Source organism: Lepidochelys kempii, chromosome 7 (genome assembly GCF_965140265.1).
Source record: "Lepidochelys kempii isolate rLepKem1 chromosome 7, rLepKem1.hap2, whole genome shotgun sequence".
Classification (NCBI taxonomy): Eukaryota; Metazoa; Chordata; order Testudines; family Cheloniidae; genus Lepidochelys; species Lepidochelys kempii.
This window is the reverse complement of record NC_133262.1, coordinates 125,525,767-125,546,181: the sequence shown is the minus strand read 5'-3', so window position 1 is coordinate 125,546,181 and position 20,415 is coordinate 125,525,767. Positions and strand designations below refer to the sequence as shown.

The window sequence follows — 20,415 nt, the reverse complement described above, 5'->3', positions numbered from 1 at the left end:
TCCCAGCTGTGCTGAGACACCGGCCCGGGGCGTCTCTAGCCACCCCTACGGGCTCAGCACAAGGGGCTGGCTCCTGGTGTCCCCCCCGGGGCCTGCTCTAGGGCACTTTGCTCCTCTGAGTGAGGTGCGGGTGTCGCCGGGTGCCAAGTGGGGACCGTGTGCACATCAGGTGGTTCAAACCCTTCCTCCTGACCCCTGGACTGTGCACTGCGGGTCAGTGGGTCTCCCATGGGCCCTGCCCAGCCCCATGGTACTCGGGGTGGCCTGTGCACCTCGGGCTGCTCCTTGCACTGCCGCTGCCTGGTCTGCCTGAACTCGCCAGAGGGGGGTGGCCCCCACCCCATGGCCCCCAGGCAGGCAGCCAGATCCCTTAGGGGCACCGTGTTCTGCAGGATGAAGGCTTGTCCAATGTGCACCACCAGGGGGCAGCAGCAGCTCGCCACTGCCCAGAACCGACAAATTCAGTGAACCCCATTGCACCCGAGGGGGCTGCTGCCCTGTGCCCCTGCCCGGTGCCCCCGCCCGGTGCCAGGCCGGCTGCAGTCACACGGGGAGGGGTCCGCGACCATCCCATTCCCCCTGCCTGGTGCCCCCACCCGGTGCCCCTGCCCGGTGCCCCCGCCCGGTGCCAGGCCGGCCGCAGTCACACTCCCAGAGGCCCCATTCCCAGAGCCTCCCACAGCCCCAGTGCTGGCAGGCGGAGCCGGGCACTCAGCCGTGCTGAGAATAATGCCCAGCAAACGGCCGGGCATTCTGGGAGATGCTGGGCTCAGCCCCTGGCACTGGGGTGATCTGTGCGGCGCCCGCCCCTGATCTGGGCCTGCCTGAAGGGGGCACCCTAGCCGAGGCTCGTCAGGGTGCCCAGAGCAGCAGCCCCGGTGCTAACGGGCCAGAACAGGGGCTCACGGCGGCAGAGCCTGGATCCTGGTGCCCGGCCCCTGCCTGCCCCTCCTGGGAGCCCGAGGCAGAGCGCTGGGCACGGCTCCCCTGGGCAGCCAAGAAACAAGGCAGCTCTAGATGGTGCAGGTGGATTGTGGATCACACCCCATCTTCCCCCCTGCCCTGCCCCTGGGGGGTGCTTTGCCTCGCAGGGCTGCTCTGAGCCATAATTCACCAGCCCACGAGGTGGGGGGGGCCCAGACACCCCCCTGAGCCCCTGCCACTGACCCCCACTCCCCATGGGCAGGTCCCCTGGTGCACTTCAGCTGCTGTTCACTGGTTCCTGAAGCCGTGCTCAGGGCCACCGGGTGCAGAGGGTCCCTGGGCCAGCGTTTGCCCCAGGCTGGAGGGTCCCAGCTACCTGCTCAGGGTCATGGATCCAGCGGTGCCCCCCGGTGCCAGCCACATCCCCGCCTGCAGGGCTGGAGCAGAGTCCCACTCCCTGGCTGCCCCTCCAACCCCCCCACTGGCCCCCCCAGGGCCGGCCTTGGTGTGAGTGTGTCTAGCTCCGGGCTGACCCCTGGCACAGCTCACCCCCAGCCTGCCCGCTCATGGCAACGAGCAGGGTGTGTCCTCACCCATGAGCCGAGCCCTCCCAGCCAGCACCCCGCACGCTGCCCCGTCCCTGAAGATTACAGGGCTCAGTGCCTTGCCCAACCCTCTTCCTCCCCGGGGACAAGGCTGGATTGAGCGCCCAGCCCGCCCCCCACCGCCCGAAATAAAACAGCTCCAGACCCAGCTGCACCTGAGCTGCTGAATCAATATTGACTGGCTAAGAATAGCCCCTGGGCCCTCCGGGTGCCTTCAGCACTTCCTGCCAGCCCCGTGCACGGGGCTGCACGGCCTGTACCTGGGCCCCACAGCCCCTCCCTCCCGGCCCCGCCAGCCAGCCAGCAATGCTGTCGCTGTGGTGTGGGAGTTTTCCTTTTTAGTCCAGTGTTGCCCGCGTAGCTCTCTGCGCAGGCTGCCAGCCCCCCACGGTAACAGCCCCCCCTTGGAACGTGTCCGTGGGGAGGCCTTGCCACCCCAGGTCCTGGAGCTTCGCTGGAGTGAGGAAACCCCAGCCAGCCATGGGCTCTGTCCCATTGGCACGGGGGGCTGCCAACAGCCCGAGGCAGTGGTACAGCTAGGTGAGAACCCAGGAGTCCTGCCTAACTCCCCCCGCCCACAAAAAAAACAACACTAGACCCCTCTCCCCTCCCAGAGCCAGGGAGAGAACCCAGGAGTCCTGTCCCCCCCGCAACAAACTAGACTCCTCTCCCCTCCCAGAGCCAAGGAGAGAACCCAGGAGTCCTGGATCCCAGCCCTCCCCCTGCAATCTACTAGCCCCCACTCTCGTCCCAGAGCCAGGTACAGCGGAGTTCTCTAGAGCCCTCTTATACCCCTCCCGCTGCTGAGCTGCCCTTGCCGAAATCTCCTTTGGCTCCGGGCAGCTGCCCTGCAGCCCCCTTCCCCATCCCCAAATGCCCCAGCTTTGCCGCTTGGCTGGCAGCTCTGGGTCCCGTGATGGGGGGCTCCCCCCGCCCCCGCTCTGGGTGATGACTGTGGCTCTCCTGGCCCAGCCTGGCCCTGTCTGACTCACATCCCCTCACGTGTCACCACCCACAGCTGGGCAAAGCGGGTACCAAGCACCCAGACTGGCCCCCCAGGGCACAGGGCAGAGTATCCCCTGAGCAGCTGGCATCAGGCCTGTCCCCACCCCTGAACTGGGGAGCTCTGCAGCCCCCCTGCCCAGCACGTGCCAAGCACTCAGCCAGGCGCTGCCAGCTCTGCCCGTGGGCCCTGCACCCGCTGCCTGACCGCAGGGGTCTCGCTCTGCTGAATTAATGCAGCACCCAGCCCAGGTGCCCCCTGGCCACCTTAGGCACCATAATCAGCTGCAGGGCGCAGCCCAATGCAAAGGGACAAATGCCCTCTGCCCCAATCATCAACCAGGTGGGTCTGCAGCCTGCGCCAGCCGGGGAGCCTTCGTCCAGCCCCTGGGGACCCAGCCCACACCCCTCCACCCTGCCCTCCAGCAGTGACACTGGGCAGCCCCCTACCCCAAACCAGCTCCTGCCCCGACCCTGAGGCAACCCCCCAAGAGCAGCACTGAGGGCCCCTGCCCTGACCCGAACTGACCCCTAGCAGCCAAGCACCTCCTGCGAGCCAGACTGGAGGTACGTGGGGACTCCCTGGGCCTGGCGGGGGGGTTGTTTAATTGCACTCTCCAGCCGGGGCTGGGTGGGCACAGAGCTCCCTGGTCACCCATAAATCACAGGTGTCACGGCCTGGGCCCAGAGCGCGATTGGCAGCCCAAGGCCAGGGAGCCGGGGTCCCCGACCCATGACTGCCCGGCTCTGCTCCAGCGTCCTGCCCCAGCTGTGCGGGCTCTGGCCCCGCCTGCAGGTAACGCTCTGGGGCTGGCTGGAGGCTGTGTACATCCAGTGCCATGGCCCCGGCGGGGGACCCCATGCAGTGGGGACCGAGGCCAGTGGTTCCCTGGGCAGGGGCAGTGTGGAGAGCCCTGGGAGCCCCAGGCACTGCGCATACTGTGCAGGAGGCTTTGCAGGTCTTTCCTCTCTGCTGGGAGTCAGTGGGCACCCTGGGCCGCTGCCCCCGCCCCCCCGCGGATGTGGTGATGAGCTCACGGGCTATTCCAGGCCCTGTGGTTCCTGGCTCCTCCCGACAGGAACCTGCTCCTTAAACGCCAAATAAACAGCCCGTGGCCACTGGCACATCCCTGCAAGGGACAGCTGGGGGAACGCAGCTTCCTGTTTATCCGCGTCCCAGCGCGTGGGCACCGCAGCTCCGGGGGGGCGGCTCAAGCAGCGGCCCTTGGGCACCAGAGATGCCATCCCAACACCTGCTATGGCAGTGAGAGCCGCTGGGGACAGATTCAGGGGTACAGCAGTCAGAGGAGACCCAGGCTGGGGGTAGCAGGGGGCTGTGGGTCGGGCTTGAGCGGCACCGGCAGAATTGTGGGGACCTCAGGGCTGGGACAGCAGGGGGCTGCGGGTCGGGGCTGAGGGGCCCTGGCAGGGCAGAGCGGGGGGACCCCATGGCTGGGACAGCAGGGGGCTGCGGGTCGGGGCTGAGGGGCCCTGACAGGGCAGAGCGGGGGGACCCCATGGCTGGGACAGCAGGGGGCTGCGGGTCGGGGCTGAGGGGCCCTGACAGGGCAGAGCGGGGGGACCCCATGGCTGGGACAGCAGGGGGCTGCGGGTTGGGGCTGAGGGGCCCTGGCAGGGCAGAGCGGGGGGACCCCATGGCTGGGACAGCAGGGGGCTGCGGGTCGGGGCTGAGGGGCCCTGGCAGGGCAGAGCGGGGGGACCCCATGGCTGGGACAGCAGGGGGCTGCGGGTCGGGGCTGAGGGGCCTTGGCAGGGCCAGAGTAACAGCACAAAGGTGGCCTGGGGCGAGAGCCCTGCCCACCCCCACCCTGGTAGGGGTCGGGTCACCCCCTGTCTCGGTTGCTCAGAGCAGGGCTGGCAGGGGTCCCGGATGCCAATGCCAGCCAGTGACCAGTCTGGCCCCCGGGTCAGTGAGGAGAGCCCAGAGCCGGCTGCGTGACATGGGGCTCTCCCAGCGGGGCTGGCTCCGGGCACCGGGCCCCTGGCGGGTGGCTCATTCGGGCCCAGAGGGTTTCTAACTTCGGCAAATTGCTCCTTTCTGGGCGTGCCCATGAACTCCCAGCCGGGAGGCCCAGGAGCTCGGCCCAGGTAGGGGGCTGGGGGTTCAGCCCAGGCAGGAGGTTTTGAGGAGGGAGTCCTGTTCAGTGGGCAGGTGGGTGGCTGGGGGTAGGGTGACCAGATGTCCCGATTTTTGAGTCTTTTTCTTATATAGGCTCCTATTACCCCCCACTCCCTTCCCGATTTTTCACATTTGCTCTCTGGTCACACTAGCTGGGGGGCAGGCGGGGTCCCAGCCCAGGGCATCCCGGCAAGGTCAGGGACCAGGTGGGGGCTGGGGAGGCCCGGCAGGGGGCCCAGCAGGGGGCAAGGGGCCAGATGGGGGGACAGGTGGGGGTCGGGGGGCCCCCAGCGCATCGGGAGGCAGGCGGGGGCCCGGCGAGGGGCAGGCGACCCGATGGGGGGACAGGCGGGGGTCGGGGGGCAGGCGGGGGGGCAGGTGGAGACCAGGGGCGCCGGGAATCAGGGGGCAGGCGGGGGCCCGGCGGGGGGCAGGCGGCCCGATGGGGGGACAGGCGGGGGTCGGGGGGCCCCAGCGCATCGGGAGGCAGGCGGGGGCCCGGCGGGGGGGCAGGTGGGGACCAGGGGCGCCGGGGGGCCCGGCGGGGGCCCGGCGGGGGGCAGGCGGCCCGATGGGGGGACAGGCGGGGGTCGGGGGGCCCCAGCGCATCGGGAGGCAGGCGGGGGCCCGGCGGGGGGGCAGGTGGGGACCAGGGGCGCCGGGGGGCCCGGCGGGGGGCAGGCGCGGCTCGGGGGTGGGGCGCGGGGACCCGCTGGCTCTGCGCCCGCCGGTGCGGAACCTGCTGGCGCGGAGCCTCCCCGGGGCCGGGCTCAGGCGGGGGCTGCCCGGAGCGGGGCCAGGGCGGCTGCCGGGATAAAAGGCCGGGCGGGCCGGGCCCCAGCAGCTCGTCAGTCCCCTCGGTCCTGCCTGGCCCGGCCCGGCCCGCGCGGTGAGTGGCGGGGAGCGGCGGGATCGGGGCCCTGGTGCCGGGCGCTGTGCACAGGGGCTGTTGGAGGGCACAGGGTGGATGGGGGGCTGTTGGGGGGCATTGGGGGCACAGGGTGGGGGGCATTGGGGGCACACGGGGGATGTGGGGCTGTTGGGGGGCACAGGGTGGGGGGCATTGGGGGCACACGGGGGATGTGGGGCTGTTGGGGGGCACAGGGTGGGGGGATGTGGGAGCCTTGGGGGGTCGCAGGTACAGGATGTGGGGCTGTTGGGGGGACACCCGGTAGGGGGATATGGGGGGCAGGCGGGGGGATGTGGGGGCCAAGGGGGCACAGGGCGGGTGGGAGGATGTGGGGGATTTGTAGGCAGGAGGTTGTGGGGGGCACAGGACGCGTGGGGGGGTCAGGCTGGGAGTGGCAAGGGCTCTGCCTGGGGGCGCCGGGAGCAGTTCGGGGGGCAGCAGCCCTGTCACCTTATCGCTGGTTACGGTGGGGGAGGTGTCGGTGCTGGGCCAGGCAGCCCCCCAGCGACTGGGCAGCGGGCTCTGGGGGAGACGGCGAGACACCTGCGGGGGTCTGAGCTGGGTCGCGCTGGGCTGGGCATGGGCAGCGCCGGCTCCCATCGGCCGCTCCTTGGATCTTTGCCAGCAGCTACCTGGGCTGTTGATTTTTGGGACCCTCGCTCCCCCGGTCCTCCAGGGCTTCACGCTCGTGGGGTCCCTGCCCGCGAGTGGGGTCCAGCCAGCTCGGGGTGGGTGTCCGGCTGTGACGGTTGCAGGGTGAGGTGGGACCAGCCCTGCTCTCTGGCACCCGGGGGCTGCGTGTGTCCACGGCCCCTGGGGAGCAGGGCGAGACTCGCAGCCACACCCCTAGAGGGGAAAGGCCCCATCCCAAACCCTGCCCCCGAGCCAGTCTGTCCCCCTGGAATCAGTGGGATGGGGCGCCCCTGGGGACCCCTGCCAGGCCCGGACCCCTGCCATGCCACGCTGTTTCTAGGAGTCTGTCTGGGGAGGATCAGTGATGCTGGCTGGACCCATCCCCACCCTGCTCCTGCTGTGCCTGGCGACCCCCAGCTGGCAGCAGCCCCCCCAGGTTCAGGTGCGGCTGGTGGGGGCCAGGAGCCAGGCAGGCGAGGGGCGGCTGGAGGTGCTGTACGATGGGCAGTGGGGGACCGTGTGTGACGACGACTTCGACATCCACGTGGCCAGTGTGGCCTGCAGGGAGCTGGGCTTTGAGTCGGCCGTGACATGGGCCCACAGCGCCAAGTATGGCCGAGGGGAAGGTAAGGCTGCGCCCCCCTGCTCACAGGGCAGCCGGGGCATGGCTCCCAGGCATACCCCCAGCCATGCTACCCCAGAATGGAGTGCGGGCTCCTGTGGGTGGAGATATGGGGATGAGAGCCCCCCAGCTGCAGAACTCTCCCCTCCCCAAGGCCTAGTGCTGGCTGTGGGGCAGCTCCCAGCGACTCCAGCCCTGGCCTGTCCCAGCAGGGGGTGCTGTGGGGGCAGGGCATTGGTTGTGGGGGGAGGTGCTGGCTACTCCCAGCAGGGGGTGCTGTGGGAGCCGGGGGGGAGTGGTGGTGATGTAGTCAGAAGCACAGCCCCTGAGCTCTCCCAGGGGGTGGGGTGTCTGCTAGTAATTTGGGGCATCCCATTTGGTACCCCATGGTCAGTGAGCCCCCTGCAGCCCCACCCCGATGCTTTTGGGAGCGGGGGCTGCTGGCATGGGGCCCTGTTGCTGAGCCCATGGAGGGAGGGGGGTGTCCCAGCCCAGGCCCCTTCCAGGCCCTGGGGGTGCCAGAGCTCCTGGCCTGGGCCTGTCACTGACCCGCCCCTGCTGCGTCAGGCCCTGTCTGGCTGGACAACGTGCAGTGTGCCGGCACCGAGGGCTCCCTGGCCGAGTGCAACTCCAACGGCTGGGGCGTGAGTGACTGCCACCACGGAGAGGACGCCGGCGTCGTGTGCTCGGGCCGGCACCCGCCTGGTGCCCCTGCCCCGGGCCCAGGCGCCGGCCTGCAGGTGAGCGGGGACCGGGCTCACGGGGTCCTGGGGCTGGCTGGGGCGCTTCCCACCTGGGGCTCCTGCTGCCGGTCGCCCTGCCCTAGTGGAACAGCCAGCAGGGAAGGGCCTTCGCTCCGCAGCGCAGGGCCAGGGGATCCCTGGTTTGCCGGGCCAGGAGCTTCAGCTAGTCTGACCCATGTAACAGGCCCGAGCCCCTCCCCCAGGAGCCACGGCCCGGGGGTGCAAAGCAGGAGTGCTGGGGGAGGACAGCCCAGGCCCATGGGGGCAGATCCCTGCTGTGACTCCGGCCTTCAGCTCCCCCTCCCGGCTCCCTCCTATCCCTCCCCAGGCCTTCCCCCACAGCTCTGCTGGTGCCCCTTGCTCCCGACCCGCAGCCCTGGGCATCCTCCCGCCACCCCTCCATGCGCTGCCCTGCCCAGCTTCCCCCAGTCCCGAGTGCCCCAGGGGCTGCCCATGTTTCCCGGGCCCATCTCACCCGGCATCTGGCCTGGGGCAGGGAACGAAGCTGGAGGAGGTGCGGCTCAAGCCCGTCCTGGCCTGGGCTAAGCTGAGCATGCCCATCACCGAGGGCGTGGTGGAGGTGAAGCACGAGGGGCGCTGGAGGCAGGTGTGCGACGCCGGCTGGACCAGGAACAGCAGCCGCGTGGTGTGCGGGATGCTGGGTTTCCCCCGGGAGAAGCGGCTCAACACCGGCTTCTACAGGTAGCGCCGGGCGCCGCGGGCGGGTGCAGAGCGGGGCGGGGGGGTCCTGCGGTCAGGGTCGCGTGGCTGGCTGGGGGGTGTCCGGGCAGGTCCCCTCGCAATGGTCTGAGGTGCTTCGACGAGATGGCACGGGAGGGGTCCAAGGTCACAGAAGGTTGAGTGTTGCACACGCATGTGCATTGGTGCGAGGGGTGGGTCACAGGCTCCCTGGGGTGTGAAGTCCTGGATCCAAGGATGAGGCGGAAGACATGCAGACCCCTGGGGGGGCGCAGGGGTGGGGGGCGGAGGGCACGGCGACCCCTGTGGGGGCTGCCCACGGCCCTGCTGACCAGCCCTTTTGAACCCTGCAGGAAGCTCTGGAACCTGCAGTTGAAGGATCCCAAGTCGAGGTACGGACTCGTCCCTGCCTGAGCGCTCCCGTCCGGGGCTGACCCGCCGGGTGCCAGGCTTCCCACGGGGTGCGCCCGTCCCATGGGGCGGCTGCACCTCGCTAGGGGTGCCCCTAGAGCCGGGCGCTGTTAGCGCCAGCCGGGCAGGACCTAGCGTGGGCTGACCTGACCCCCCTGGTTTGCAGCCTGAGGACCCTGAGCCGGAAGAACGCGTTCTGGATCCACCGGGTCAGCTGCCTGGGCACGGAGCACCACCTGTCCCACTGCCCGGTGCAGGCGTCCCCTGCCAGCCGGCTCCAGCCCGCCTGCCCCCGCGGCATGCACGCCGTCGTCAGCTGCGTCCCGGGCGCCGAGTTCCAGAAAGCCAAGGCCAGGCCGTTCCGCCAGGGCCGGCGCGCAGAGGTGAGCCCTACCAGAGCCACGGCCCCGGGTCTGGGGGACATGGGGGGAGACCCCATGAGAGACCCCGGCCCCGAGGGAATGGGCCACAGCACGGCGTGGGCCGGGGGTGGGAAAACGGTTCCTCTTGGGACTGACGTCAGCAGCACAAACCGAGCAACGGTTCCGGAGGGGGAGCGAGGCCACACGCCGGCTGGGGGGTGGGGGGACTCCTGGCTGCTCTTGTCCCAGCAGGGGGCGCTGTGGGGGGCAGGGCAGGAGCTGGCTGTAGGGGGCGCTCCCGCTACTCCAGCCCTGTCCTGTCCCAGCCGGGGGTGCTGGGGGGACACAGGGGGCAGGGTGTTGGGTGGGGTGGGGGCTCCCGGCTGCTCCAGTCCCAGCCTGTACCAGCAGGGGGCGCTGTGGGGAGCAGGGCAGGAGCTGGCTGTGGGGGGCCCTGGCTACAGGCCGGACCCCAGCTCTCTACCCCAGCCATTCCCGGGGGGGTGCACGAACACATTTGGCCCCTCCTAATCCCCCCCCCCCGCTCTCGCAGGGGCCCCAGGTGCGTCTCCGGGCTGGCGCCCAGGTGGGCGAGGGCCGGGTGGAGGTGCTGCACCGTGGCCACTGGGGCACCGTGTGCGACGAAAAGTGGAACCTGCTCGCAGCCAGCGTGGTGTGTCGGCAGCTGGGCTACGGGACGGCCAGGCAGGCCCTGGCAGGGGCCCAGCTGGGCCAGGGTGAGCGGCTGGAAGGAGCCAGCGCGTGGGGAGCCGCGGTGATGGAGACCTGGGGGGCCGGACCCCGGGTGCCGTGCTGGGGTGCTGGGGCCCCGCTCCCATGTGCCTGTGTCCCAGGAGCAGTTATGGGGGTGTAGCGGACGAGCCACTGAGGGTGAGCTCTGGGGTGGCATGGGGGGTCCCTCTGCAAAGGGTTTTGGGGTGTCCAGGTCTGGGCTCCCCAGTGGCAAAGGGCCCTGGGATGGAGCAGAACCGGCAGGGAGAGCCTGGAGCTTCGGGCTGGGCAGCGTCTGGGAGGGAGAGCGGCCGGATCCCGGCGTGAGGCCTTGGGGAGCCGGGCACACCAGGGACCGGCAGCCAGGCCCGGTCCAGTCCCCAACGTGCCGGGCGGCTGGGGAGCCCCAGGACAAGCTCCCGGGGAGCGGGGATTCCCCAGCTCTCCATGGCTCAGCCCCTGAGGCCTGTCTGGGGCTGCGGGGCTCTGGCCTGTGCTCTGCAGGAGGCCAGGCTGGAGGGTCTAAGGGGCCATTCTGGCCTCCCACCCTCCCGAGGGAGGCGGGAGCTGCCCTGTGCAGGGAGCCCCTTGGGCGGCACCGGAGCAGCCTGGGGGCGGGGATGGGGTCCCTGCAGGCCCCAGGGGTGAGTCAGGCTGACGCTGGGCTCTGGCTCCAGGCCTGGGCCCCATCCACATGACCGAGGTGCAGTGCACGGGCTCCGAGCGCTCCCTCCACGAGTGCCGCTTCCAGGAGGCAGCGCAGAGCGGCTGCCGGCATGAGGCCGATGCTGCCGTCCGGTGCAACGTGCCCCGCATGGACTACCAGAGCCAGGTGAGCCCCGCGGCCCCGGGGGGCTGTCAGTCAGGCTGGGGGGTGGGGCGCATAGCTAGGGAGGGGGCCTTGTGGCACCATCTAGAAGCGGGTAGCCTGGGGTGGGGTAGGTGCCATGGGGTACAGTGGGGCAGGGAGGCCTGGGGGAGTGGGCACTGGGGGGTGCTGGGAGATCTTGGGGGGTGAGTGCCGTGGGGCACTTCTGGGGGAGTGGGTGCTGTGGGGCGCTCAGGGGCCTGGGGGAGTGGGCACTGGGGGGTGCTGGGAGATCTTGGGGGGTGGGTGCCGTGGGGCACTTCTGGGGGAGTGGGTGCTGTGGGGCGCTCAGGGGCCTGGGGGAGTGGGCACTGGGGGGTGCTGGGAGGTCTTGGGGAGTGGGTGCCGTGGGGCACTTCTGGGGGAGGGGGTGCTGGGGGACGCTCAGGGGCCTGGGGGAGTGGGCACTGGGGGGTGCTGGGAGATCTTGGGGAGTGGGTGCCGTGGGGCACTTCTGGGGGAGTGGGTGCCGGGGGTGCTGGGGGACGCTCAGGGGCCTGGGGGAGTGGGCACTGGGGGGTGCTGGGAGGTCTTGGGGAGTGGGTGCCGTGGGGCACTTCTGGGGGAGTGGGTGCTGGGGGTGCTGGGAGGTCTTGGGGAGTGGGTGCCGTGGGGCACTTCTGGGGGAGTGGGTGCTGGGGGTGCTGGGGGACGCTCAGGGGCCTGGGGGAGTGGGCACTGGGGGGTGCTGGGAGGTCTTGGGGAGTGAGTGCCGTGGGGCACTTCTGGGGGAGTGGGTGCTGGGGGACGCTCAGGGGCCTGGGGGAGTGGGCACTGGGGGGTGCTGGGAGGTCTTGGGGAGTGGGTGCCGTGGGGCACTTCTGGGGGAGTGGGTGCTGGGGGTGCTGGGGGACGCTCAGGGGCCTGGGGGAGTGGGTGCTGGGGGTGCTGGGAGGTCTTGGGGAGTGGGTGCCGTGGGGCACTTCTGGGGGAGTGGGTGCTGGGGGACGCTCAGGGGCCTGGGGGAGTGGGTGCTGGGGGACGCTCAGGGGCCTGGGGGAGTGGGCACTGGGGGGTGCTGGGAGGTCTTGGGGAGTGGGTGCCGTGGGGCACTTCTGGGGGAGTGGGTGCCGGGGGTGCTGGGGGACGCTCAGGGGCCTGGGGGAGTGGGCACTGGGGGGTGCTGGGAGATCTTGGGGAGTGGGTGCCGTGGGGCACTTCTGGGGGAGTGGGTGCCGGGGGTGCTGGGGGACGCTCAGGGGCCTGGGGGAGTGGGCACTGGGGGGTGCTGGGAGGTCTTGGGGAGTGGGTGCCGTGGGGCACTTCTGGGGGAGTGGGTGCTGGGGGTGCTGGGAGGTCTTGGGGAGTGGGTGCCGTGGGGCACTTCTGGGGGAGTGGGTGCCGGGGGTGCTGGGGGACGCTCAGGGGCCTGGGGGAGTGGGCACTGGGGGGTGCTGGGAGGTCTTGGGGAGTGGGTGCCGTGGGGCACTTCTGGGGGAGTGGGTGCCGGGGGTGCTGGGGGACGCTCAGGGGCCTGGGGGAGTGGGCACTGGGGGGTGCTGGGAGGTCTTGGGGAGTGAGTGCCGTGGGGCACTTCTGGGGGAGTGGGTGCCGGGGGTGCTGGGGGACGCTCAGGGGCCTGGGGGAGTGGGCACTGGGGGGTGCTGGGAGGTCTTGGGGAGTGGGTGCCGTGGGGCACTTCTGGGGGAGTGGGTGCTGGGGGTGCTGGGGGACGCTCAGGGGCCTGGGGGAGTGGGTGCTGGGGGTGCTGGGAGGTCTTGGGGAGTGGGTGCCGTGGGGCACTTCTGGGGGAGTGGGTGCTGGGGGACGCTCAGGGGCCTGGGGGAGTGGGTGCTGGGGGACGCTCAGGGGCCTGGGGGAGTGGGCACTGGGGGGTGCTGGGAGGTCTTGGGGAGTGGGTGCCGTGGGGCACTTCTGGGGGAGTGGGTGCTGGGGGACGCTCAGGGGCCTGGGGGAGTGGGCACTGGGGGGTGCTGGGAGATCTTGGGGGGGTGGGTGCCGTGGGGCACTTCTGGGGGAGTGGGTGCTGTGGGGCGCTCAGGGGCCTGGGGGAGTGGGCACTGGGGGGTGCTGGGAGATCTTGGGGGGGTGGGTGCCGTGGGGCACTTCTGGGGGAGTGGGTGCTGTGGGGCGCTCAGGGGCCTGGGGGAGTGGGCACTGGGGGGTGCTGGGAGATCTTGGGGAGTGAGTGCCGTGGGGCACTTCTGGGGGAGTGGGTGCTGGGGGGTGCTGGGGGCACTCAGGGGCCTGGGGGAGTGGGCACTGGGGGGTGCTGGGAGATCTTGGGGAGTGGGTGCCGTGGGGCACTTCTGGGGGAGTGGGTGCTGGGGGACGCTCAGGGGCCTGGGGGAGTGGGTGCCGGGGGTGCTGGGGGACGCTCAGGGGCCTGGGGGAGTGGGCACTGGGGGGTGCTGGGAGATCTTGGGGAGTGGGTGCCGTGGGGCACTTCTGGGGGAGTGGGTGCCGGGGGTGCTGTGGGGCACTCAGGGTCCTGGGGGAGTGGGCACTGGGGGGTGCTGGGAGGTCTTGGGGAGTGGGTGCCGTGGGGCACTTCTGGGGGAGTGGGTGCTGGGGGACGCTCAGGGGCCTGGGGGAGTGGGTGCTGGGGGACGCTCAGGGGCCTGGGGGAGGGGGTGCTGGGGGTGCTGGGAGGTCTTGGGGAGTGGGTGCCGTGGGGCACTTCTGGGGGAGTGGGTGCTGGGGGACGCTCAGGGGCCTGGGGGAGTGGGTGCTGGGGGACGCTCAGGGGCCTGGGGGAGGGGGTGCTGGGGGTGCTGGGAGGTCTTGGGGAGTGGGTGCCGTGGGGCACTTCTGGGGGAGTGGGTGCTGGGGGACGCTCAGGGGCCTGGGGGAGTGGGTGCTGGGGGACGCTCAGGGGCCTGGGGGAGTGGGCACTGGGGGGTGCTGGGAGGTCTTGGGGAGTGGGTGCCGTGGGGCACTTCTGGGGGAGTGGGTGCTGGGGGTGCTGGGGGACGCTCAGGGGCCTGGGGGAGTGGGTGCTGGGGGACGCTCAGGGGCCTGGGGGAGTGGGTGCTGGGGGACGCTCAGGGGCCTGGGGGAGTGGGTGCCGGGGGTGCTGGGGGACGCTCAGGGGCCTGGGGGAGTGGGTGCTGGGGGACGCTCAGGGGCCTGGGGGAGTGGGTGCCGGGGGTGCTGGGGGACGCTCAGGGGCCTGGGGGAGTGGGTGCCGGGGGTGCTGGGGGACGCTCAGGGGCCTGGGGGAGTGGGTGCTGGGGGACGCTCAGGGGCCTGGGGGAGTGGGTGCTGGGGGACGCTCAGGGGCCTGGGGGAGGGGGTGCCGGGGGTGCTGGGGGACGCTCAGGGGCCTGGGGGAGTGGGTGCTGGGGGTGCTGGGGGACGCTCAGGGGCCTGGGGGAGTGGGTGCTGGGGGACGCTCAGGGGCCTGGGGGAGTGGGTGCTGGGGGTGCTGGGGGACGCTCAGGGGCCTGGGGGAGTGGGTGCTGGGGGACGCTCAGGGGCCTGGCGGAGTGGGTGCTGGGGGACGCTCAGGGGCCTGGCGGAGTGGGTGCCGGGGGTGCTGGGGGACGCTCAGGGGCCTGGGGGAGTGGGTGCTGGGGGACGCTCAGGGGCCTGGCGGAGTGGGTGCCGGGGGTGCTGGGGGACGCTCAGGGGCCTGGGGGAGTGGGTGCTGGGGGACGCTCAGGGGCCTGGGGGAGTGGGTGCCGGGGGTGCTGGGGGACGCTCAGGGGCCTGGGGGAGTGGGTGCCGGGGGTGCTGGGGGACGCTCAGGGGCCTGGCGGAGTGGGTGCTGGGGGACGCTCAGGGGCCTGGCGGAGTGGGTGCTGGGGGACGCTCAGGGGCCTGGGGGAGTGGGTGCCGGGGGTGCTGGGGGACGCTCAGGGGCCTGGGGGAGTGGGTGCCGGGGGTGCTGGGGGACACTGCAGGACGAGAGGGTGGCACAGGGAACCATGGGGAGGATGCCACAGGCTGAAGGAGGTGGTGAATGACATGGAGGGAGACATGGGGTGGGGCAGGCAGCCGGTGTGGGGGCCCCCAGGTGCCCCAGCTGGGGTGGGGGTCTCCAGCCCTCCAGTGGCTCTCCCCGGGCTGGGGCAGGAGCTGGCAGCTAACCCCTGCTCTGCCCAGGTGCGCCTGGTGGGGGGCCGTAGCCCCGAGGAGGGTGTGGTGGAGGTGCTGGTGCCGGGGGGGGGCACCCTGAAGTGGGGCTCCGTGTGCGGTGAACGGTGGGGGCTGAACGAGGCCATGGTGGTCTGCAGACAGCTGGGGCTGGGCTTCGCCAGCCACGCCCTCCAGGTGAGTCCCAGAGCCGGGGGAGGGGCTGTGCCCAGGCTGGGGGGGATGCATGGGGGAGCCCTGTGCCCTGGTGGCAGGGGACGTTGTGGGGGGGGGAGTGGGGAGGGGCAGGGCAGGACCCCAGGTGCTGTGGTGTCGAGGGGCAGGATGGGGAGGGCACGGGCATTGAGGGGCAGGATGGGGAGGGCACGGGCATCAACGGTGGGGATGGGGGGCCCTGGGCCCTTGTGTCCCCGCTGAGCACTGGGGTGTCTCTCCCCCCCCCCCCCCAGGAGACCTGGTACTGGCAGGGCAGCCCGGAGGCGGGCGAGGTGGTGGTGAGCGGCGTGCGCTGCACGGGCTCTGAGCTCAGCATCCAGCAGTGCCAGCGCCATGGCCCCGTGCACTGCCCGGCTGGCGGTGGGCGCTTCTCTGCCGGGGTCAGCTGCACCGAGAGTGAGTGACGGGCCTGCCCGCCTGGGTGGGCGGGGGCAGCAGGTGTCGCGTCCCCAGGGCGGGGGTGGGACTGGGGATTTCCTTGGCGGTCAGCCCCCTCGATCTCACCGAGCCGGGCCAGCCCTCGGTTGCCCACGGCCGCCGGCGGGGGCGGGTGTCTGTAGCTGGGCCACAGGGGCCGGGCGGTAACGCCCCGGCTCTGCACCTGCCGGGGCCGGGGGGGCCCTGCACGGCCCCGTGTCCCAGGGGAAGCCAGGCCAGCCTGACCCCGCGGATCCTGCAGCCGCCCCGGACCTGGTGCTGGATGCGCAGCTGGTGCAGGAGACGGGCTACCTGGAGGAGCGGCCGCTCGCCATGCTGTCCTGCGCCCACGAGGAGCGCTGCCTCTCACGCTCGGCCGACCACGCCAGCTGGCCCCACGGGCACCGGCGTCTGCTGCGCTTCTCCTCCCGGATCCACAACCTGGGCCGAGCCGACTTCCGGCCCCACACCGGCCGCCACGCCTGGCTCTGGCATCAGTGCCACAGGTGAGCGCCCCCCGCAGGGCTGCACAGCCGGGCTCTGGGGCTGCCTGGGCCCCCAGGGATGCCAGCTCCCCACTGCAGCAGCTGCGAGCAGCACCCGGAGCTAGGGCTGCTGGCCGGGTGCCCTGGCAGACGAGGAGAGGAACCAGAGCCAGCAGCAGGACGCTGGGCCGTGCCCAGCGAGCCACTGCCCCAGAGCCCCACGCCCAGGCCCCACGTGGCCCCTGGCTGGCTGTCCCCTGCCCCCTGGCTGGCTCTGTGGGGCCGGCCCCGCCGGGTGTAAGGGGCAGCATCTGGGCCAGGACTGTCGTTACGGCTTCATGTGGACGCAGAGCTGCAATTCTGGGCCCAGCCCTCGGCCTCTGGCCCCCACCCCCGGCAGCTCCCTCCTGCCCTCCCCGGCCAGGGGTCTGGCTCTGCCCACTGCAGGGGCATGTCACGGAGTGTGGGGGAGTCCAGGCCCTGCCCCCCTCTTCCAGGGATCCACTGAGACTCTCAGCCAGCCAGTAAAACAGAAGGTTTATTGGACAACAGGAACACAGTCCAGAAACAGAGCTTGTGGGTACAACCAGGACCCCTCAATCACGTCCTTCTGGGGGAGCAGGGAGCTTAGACCCCAGCCCTGGGGTTCCCTGTGTTCCTCCACCCAGCCCCAAACTGAAACTAAACCCCCCCAGCAGGTTCCCTCCTGCAGCCTTTGTCCACATTCCTGGGCAGAGGTGTCGCCTCCCCCTCCCCCTCCTGGCTCAGGTGACAGGCTCTCAGGTCTCCCCTCCCCAGGGCACATTCCCAGGTGAACACCCCCCCTCCCTGCTGAGTCACATCGTCACAGGGGGCTTCCCCGAAACGCCCAGGGGCTTCACCCTCCGGCCTCCCCGTCCCGCTCACCAAGCAGGGGAGACCGGGCCCGATGTCTGGGGGGGGGCACTGCTCCCCCCCCCGTGCGCTCAGCTGCCCCCTCTCGTCCCCCACAGGCATTACCACAGCATGGAGGTTTTCACCCACTACGACCTGCTGACGCCCAACGGCTCCAGGGTGGCCGAAGGGCACAAGGCCAGCTTCTGCCTCGAGGACACCAGCTGCCCCCCAGGTGTGGGCCGGGCTCTCGGGAACCCCTCCTCAGACCCAGCGCTCCCCGCGGCCAGCCCCGCCCCGCCCCCCACAGCGCCCCCTGCTGGGAGCTCCCCCCACAGCCAGCCCTGCCCTGCTCTGCCCTGCCCCCCACAGCGCCCCCTGCTGGGAGCTGCCCCCACAGGCAACGCCCTGCCGTGCCCCCCCAGCACCCTGCCCCTCCCCCCACAGCACCCCCTGCTGGGAGCTCCCCCCACAGCCAGCACCCTGCCCTGCCCCCCACAGCACCCCCTGCTGGGAGCTCCCCCCACAGCCAGCACCCTGCCCTGCCCCCCACAGCGCCCCCTGCTGGGAGCTCCCCCCACAGCCAGTGCCCTGCCCCCCACAGCGCCCCCTGCTGGGAGCGCCCCCCACAGCCAGCAGCCCCGAAGGGAGAGCTCTCCGCTGCGTGGTGGGTGTGGGGGGGAAGCGGGTGCTGGGGGGACTGGGGGAGGGGGGCTGCCTGAGTCCTCCTGTCCCCTCACCGTCTCCCCCAGGGCTGCAGCGGCGCTTTGCGTGTGCCAACTTCGGGGAGCAGGGGGTGAGCGCGGGGTGCTGGGACACCTACCGGCACGACATCGACTGCCAGTGGGTGGACATCAGCGACGTGGGGCCCGGCAGCTACGTCTTACAGGTAGGAGCCGCGTGCCCGGGGCCGGGGCCGGGGCCTGTCCGCGCTGCCCGCCCCCGGGCCGCGCCTCCCCCCAGCGCCCGCTCAGGGCCTGGCTGCGCCCTGGGAGCCGGCCAGGGCGGGAACCCGCCGGCCTGGGCCAGAGGCCAGAGCCCCGACGCCTGCGGCTGGGGGCAGCCGGGGAGGGGCCGGGGGCCCCGGTGTGAGGCTGCCCAGCCCCCGTCCCTCTCCCACCAGCCCGGGCACCAGCTCTGCGTGCCTGGCCTTGCCCCCCCGCGGGCCCCCTGCCCCTCCTCTCTCCTCCCTCCCCTCCCCTCTCCTGCCCAGGTGGTCGTGAACCCCCAGCACGAGGTGGCCGAGTCCGATTTCTCCAACAACGTGATGCGCTGCCAGTGCAGGTACGATGGGCATCGCGCCTGGCTGCACGGCTGCCACACAGGTGAGGGGGGCGCCTGGGGGGGCGGGGCCCCGGGGGGAGGGGGGCGGGGGGAGCGGGGCCGGCTGGGCCTAGGGGAGGCAGCTGGGGGGGCAGCCGGCCCAGCCCGGGGTAGCTGAGCCCCTCTGGCCCAGCTGGCAGCATACCCCTCGGGGGCGCGACCGGGGCACCAGGCCTCCAGGGGACAGGCCCTGTGCCCCTCCCCCGCTCAGCCAGGCAGGGGGGAGCAGGCCCCCCTCACCCGCCCCCTCCTCTCCCCAGGTGACCAGTACGGCGCCGAGGCCCTCCGAGAGCTGGAGCAGCAGCAGCGCCTGGCCAGTAACCTCCTGTGACGCGTGTGGGGCGGAGCGGAGCCCTGGCGCCGGGGGAGCAGCCCGAAAGGGGGCAGCGTGGGGCTGAGCGCTGCCCCCTGCACAGCAGCCGCGGGGGGGGGGGGGGGGCTGGACACCGCCTCCCTCTGCTTGGGCCTTCCTGCCAGCCCCGGGGCTCCCCCGAGAGCACCCCCACAAGGCCCCTCTGGGCTGGGGGGCAGCTTCTCTCCTGGGCCGGTGCTGGGGTGGCACGCCAGGCCTGCCCCCCCAAATCCTGGTGGTTGTCCCCCTGGCCCTCCCGCGCTGGGGCAGCCCCGACTGCACTCAGGGAGCCTTGGTATTTATTGGTGCTGGAGGGCGAATGGGGCTGGTGCTCGCCTAATGCCCGGGGGGCACCGCCGGAGCCAGCAGCCGCCCACCACGGGGGCGGGCACCACGACTCACGCTCCAGCAGGAGCCTTCCTCCGCATCCCCTCCCAGGCCGACTACCTCAGCCGCCCCAGTGGCCAGCACAGCCCTGTGCCTGTGGGGCCCAGGCCCCCTCGTCTCAGGAGCGGCCGCGGGCCGACCACCACGTCTGCAAGCACTAGCATGTCACTAATAAAAGTTCTGTGCAAGTCAAAGGCTGGTGTCTGGATCCAGGGGGTGCTGGGATGGAGTGGAAACTGTCCATACTATTTTGTGTGAAGAGCACGTGCGTGCCTCAGTTTCCCTGCGGTGGTGCCTGGTTAACAGGGGTGGGAGTGTTTGCTCTTTGCAGAGACCCAGGGCTAGAGGTGGGACTGTGCCCCAGCTGTGTGGGGCCCGGGCCTAGGGGAGAAGGGCCCAGCCATGTGGTACCTAGCAACCCAGGGGCCCACCCTCTGCAGGAAGCCAGCCAGGTTCGACCAGCTGGAGACCAAAGGGCCAGGTGCCCAGGAGCCATGCATCTGGACGGGGACTCAAAGGGGGGGATGGGAGCTCTGGGCCTGACCCAGCTGGAGAGCAAAGGGCTAGGGGGTGTCAGGGCGGGGCTGCTCAGGACTGCCCAGAGGATTCAGGGGGCCTAGGGGCTTTGGCGGCAGCGGGGGTCCTTCTGCTTTGGGTATTCGGGGCACTTTGCCGAAGACCCCGAGTGGAAGAAGCGGCGGCAGGTCCTTCACTCCGGGTGTGTCTGGTGGCACTGAAAGACCCCCCCGCCCCCGAATTGCTGCAGAAAACTCACGTGGGGGCCCCTGTGGGGCCCGGGGAAAATTGCCCCACTTGGCCCTGGGGCTGCTGGAGGCAGAGGGAGAAGCTCTTCTGGGCTGGGACTACAGAGGGGCCGCGAGCTCTGGGCTCTGGGCCGGACCCAGCTGGGCCAGGCTGTAACTTCCTGCTCTCGGTGCTAACCGAGGCCGGGCTATGCCTGTTCCAGCCCCTCCTAGCCCCTGCGGTCACCCGCTGGCTGAGTCCCTGCAGTGCAAGGAACCTGGGGGTGCCTGGCTCCCCTTGGGGCGTCTCCCTGCTGGACCCGCTCGCGGGGGAGTCACGGCGTGAGCCTTGGGGGCTGCAGGCACTGCGGGTGGGTCCCAGCAGCTGGGGAAGCCCCGGGCCTTACCCCAGTGAGTGTGTGACCCTGGGGGGCTCACACACTAAAGGGGGCTCCCAGGGGCCGTGCAAGCACCAGGCCTGAGGAACCGGACAGGTGTGGATGTGCAGCAGGCAGGGGAGGCTCAAGAACCCAGCCCGGGGCAGCCCTGGCCCCAGCCCCCTCCCACCCCACTGATACCCCACTGGGGGCTGCAGTGGAACACGTCGGGGTAGCCGTGCAGCCTGGGGGACCTGCCGCCCCGGGACTCAGCCTTCCCCCAAGCCCTTTCCCCAGCACCTGCCCCACCTCTTCCTGCAGCCAGGGCCCTGCTCATGCGCCCCTCCAGCTCCAGGGGGCTGCCTGGGGGAACAAGGACGCAGCCCCAAGAGCTCAGTGGGGGTTGGGGGCCTCCCTGCTCCACAGCAGGGGGGTGCTCAAGGGGGCCCCCAACATGGGTGACTGGGTCAGCAGAGGCTGCTGGGGAGCGGCAGACAGTGACCCCCACACCCATACGGCCACATCTGCTACT

At 71.5% G+C, this 20,415-nt stretch overlaps 1 protein-coding gene across 5 annotated transcripts; it reads left to right on the top strand.

The window, feature by feature from the left end:
• The first annotated feature begins 3,673 nt into the window (after positions 1–3,673).
• Positions 3,674–18,957, top strand: LOXL4 (lysyl oxidase like 4). 5 transcript variants are annotated; one of them, XM_073354659.1, is made up of 15 exons: positions 3,674–3,795; positions 6,555–6,840; positions 7,404–7,576; positions 8,076–8,281; positions 8,632–8,670; positions 8,856–9,072; positions 9,605–9,788; positions 10,461–10,615; positions 14,720–14,887; positions 15,160–15,322; positions 15,606–15,849; positions 16,821–16,936; positions 17,454–17,590; positions 17,915–18,026; positions 18,285–18,957. In XM_073354659.1, the coding sequence occupies exons 1-15, from the start codon at positions 3,790–3,792 to the stop codon at positions 18,353–18,355; spliced, it is 2,277 nt and encodes a 758-aa protein (XP_073210760.1). In that variant the 5' UTR covers positions 3,674–3,789; the 3' UTR covers positions 18,356–18,957. The 5 variants fall into 5 exon arrangements, with proteins under 5 accessions (XP_073210760.1, XP_073210755.1, XP_073210756.1 ...); XM_073354654.1 differs by having other exon boundaries at positions 17,454–18,026; XM_073354655.1 differs by having other exon boundaries at positions 3,674–3,823; positions 17,454–18,026.
• The last annotated feature ends 1,458 nt before the right edge of the window (positions 18,958–20,415 follow it).

Coding starts and splice junctions, on each gene's coding strand:
- LOXL4 (XM_073354654.1), top strand. Junction 6,841..7,403: donor CAAGTATGGCCGAGGGGAAG/GTAAGGCTGCGC, acceptor CTGCTGCGTCAG/GCCCTGTCTGGCTGGACAAC. Junction 8,671..8,855: donor TTGAAGGATCCCAAGTCGAG/GTACGGACTCGT, acceptor CCTGGTTTGCAG/CCTGAGGACCCTGAGCCGGA.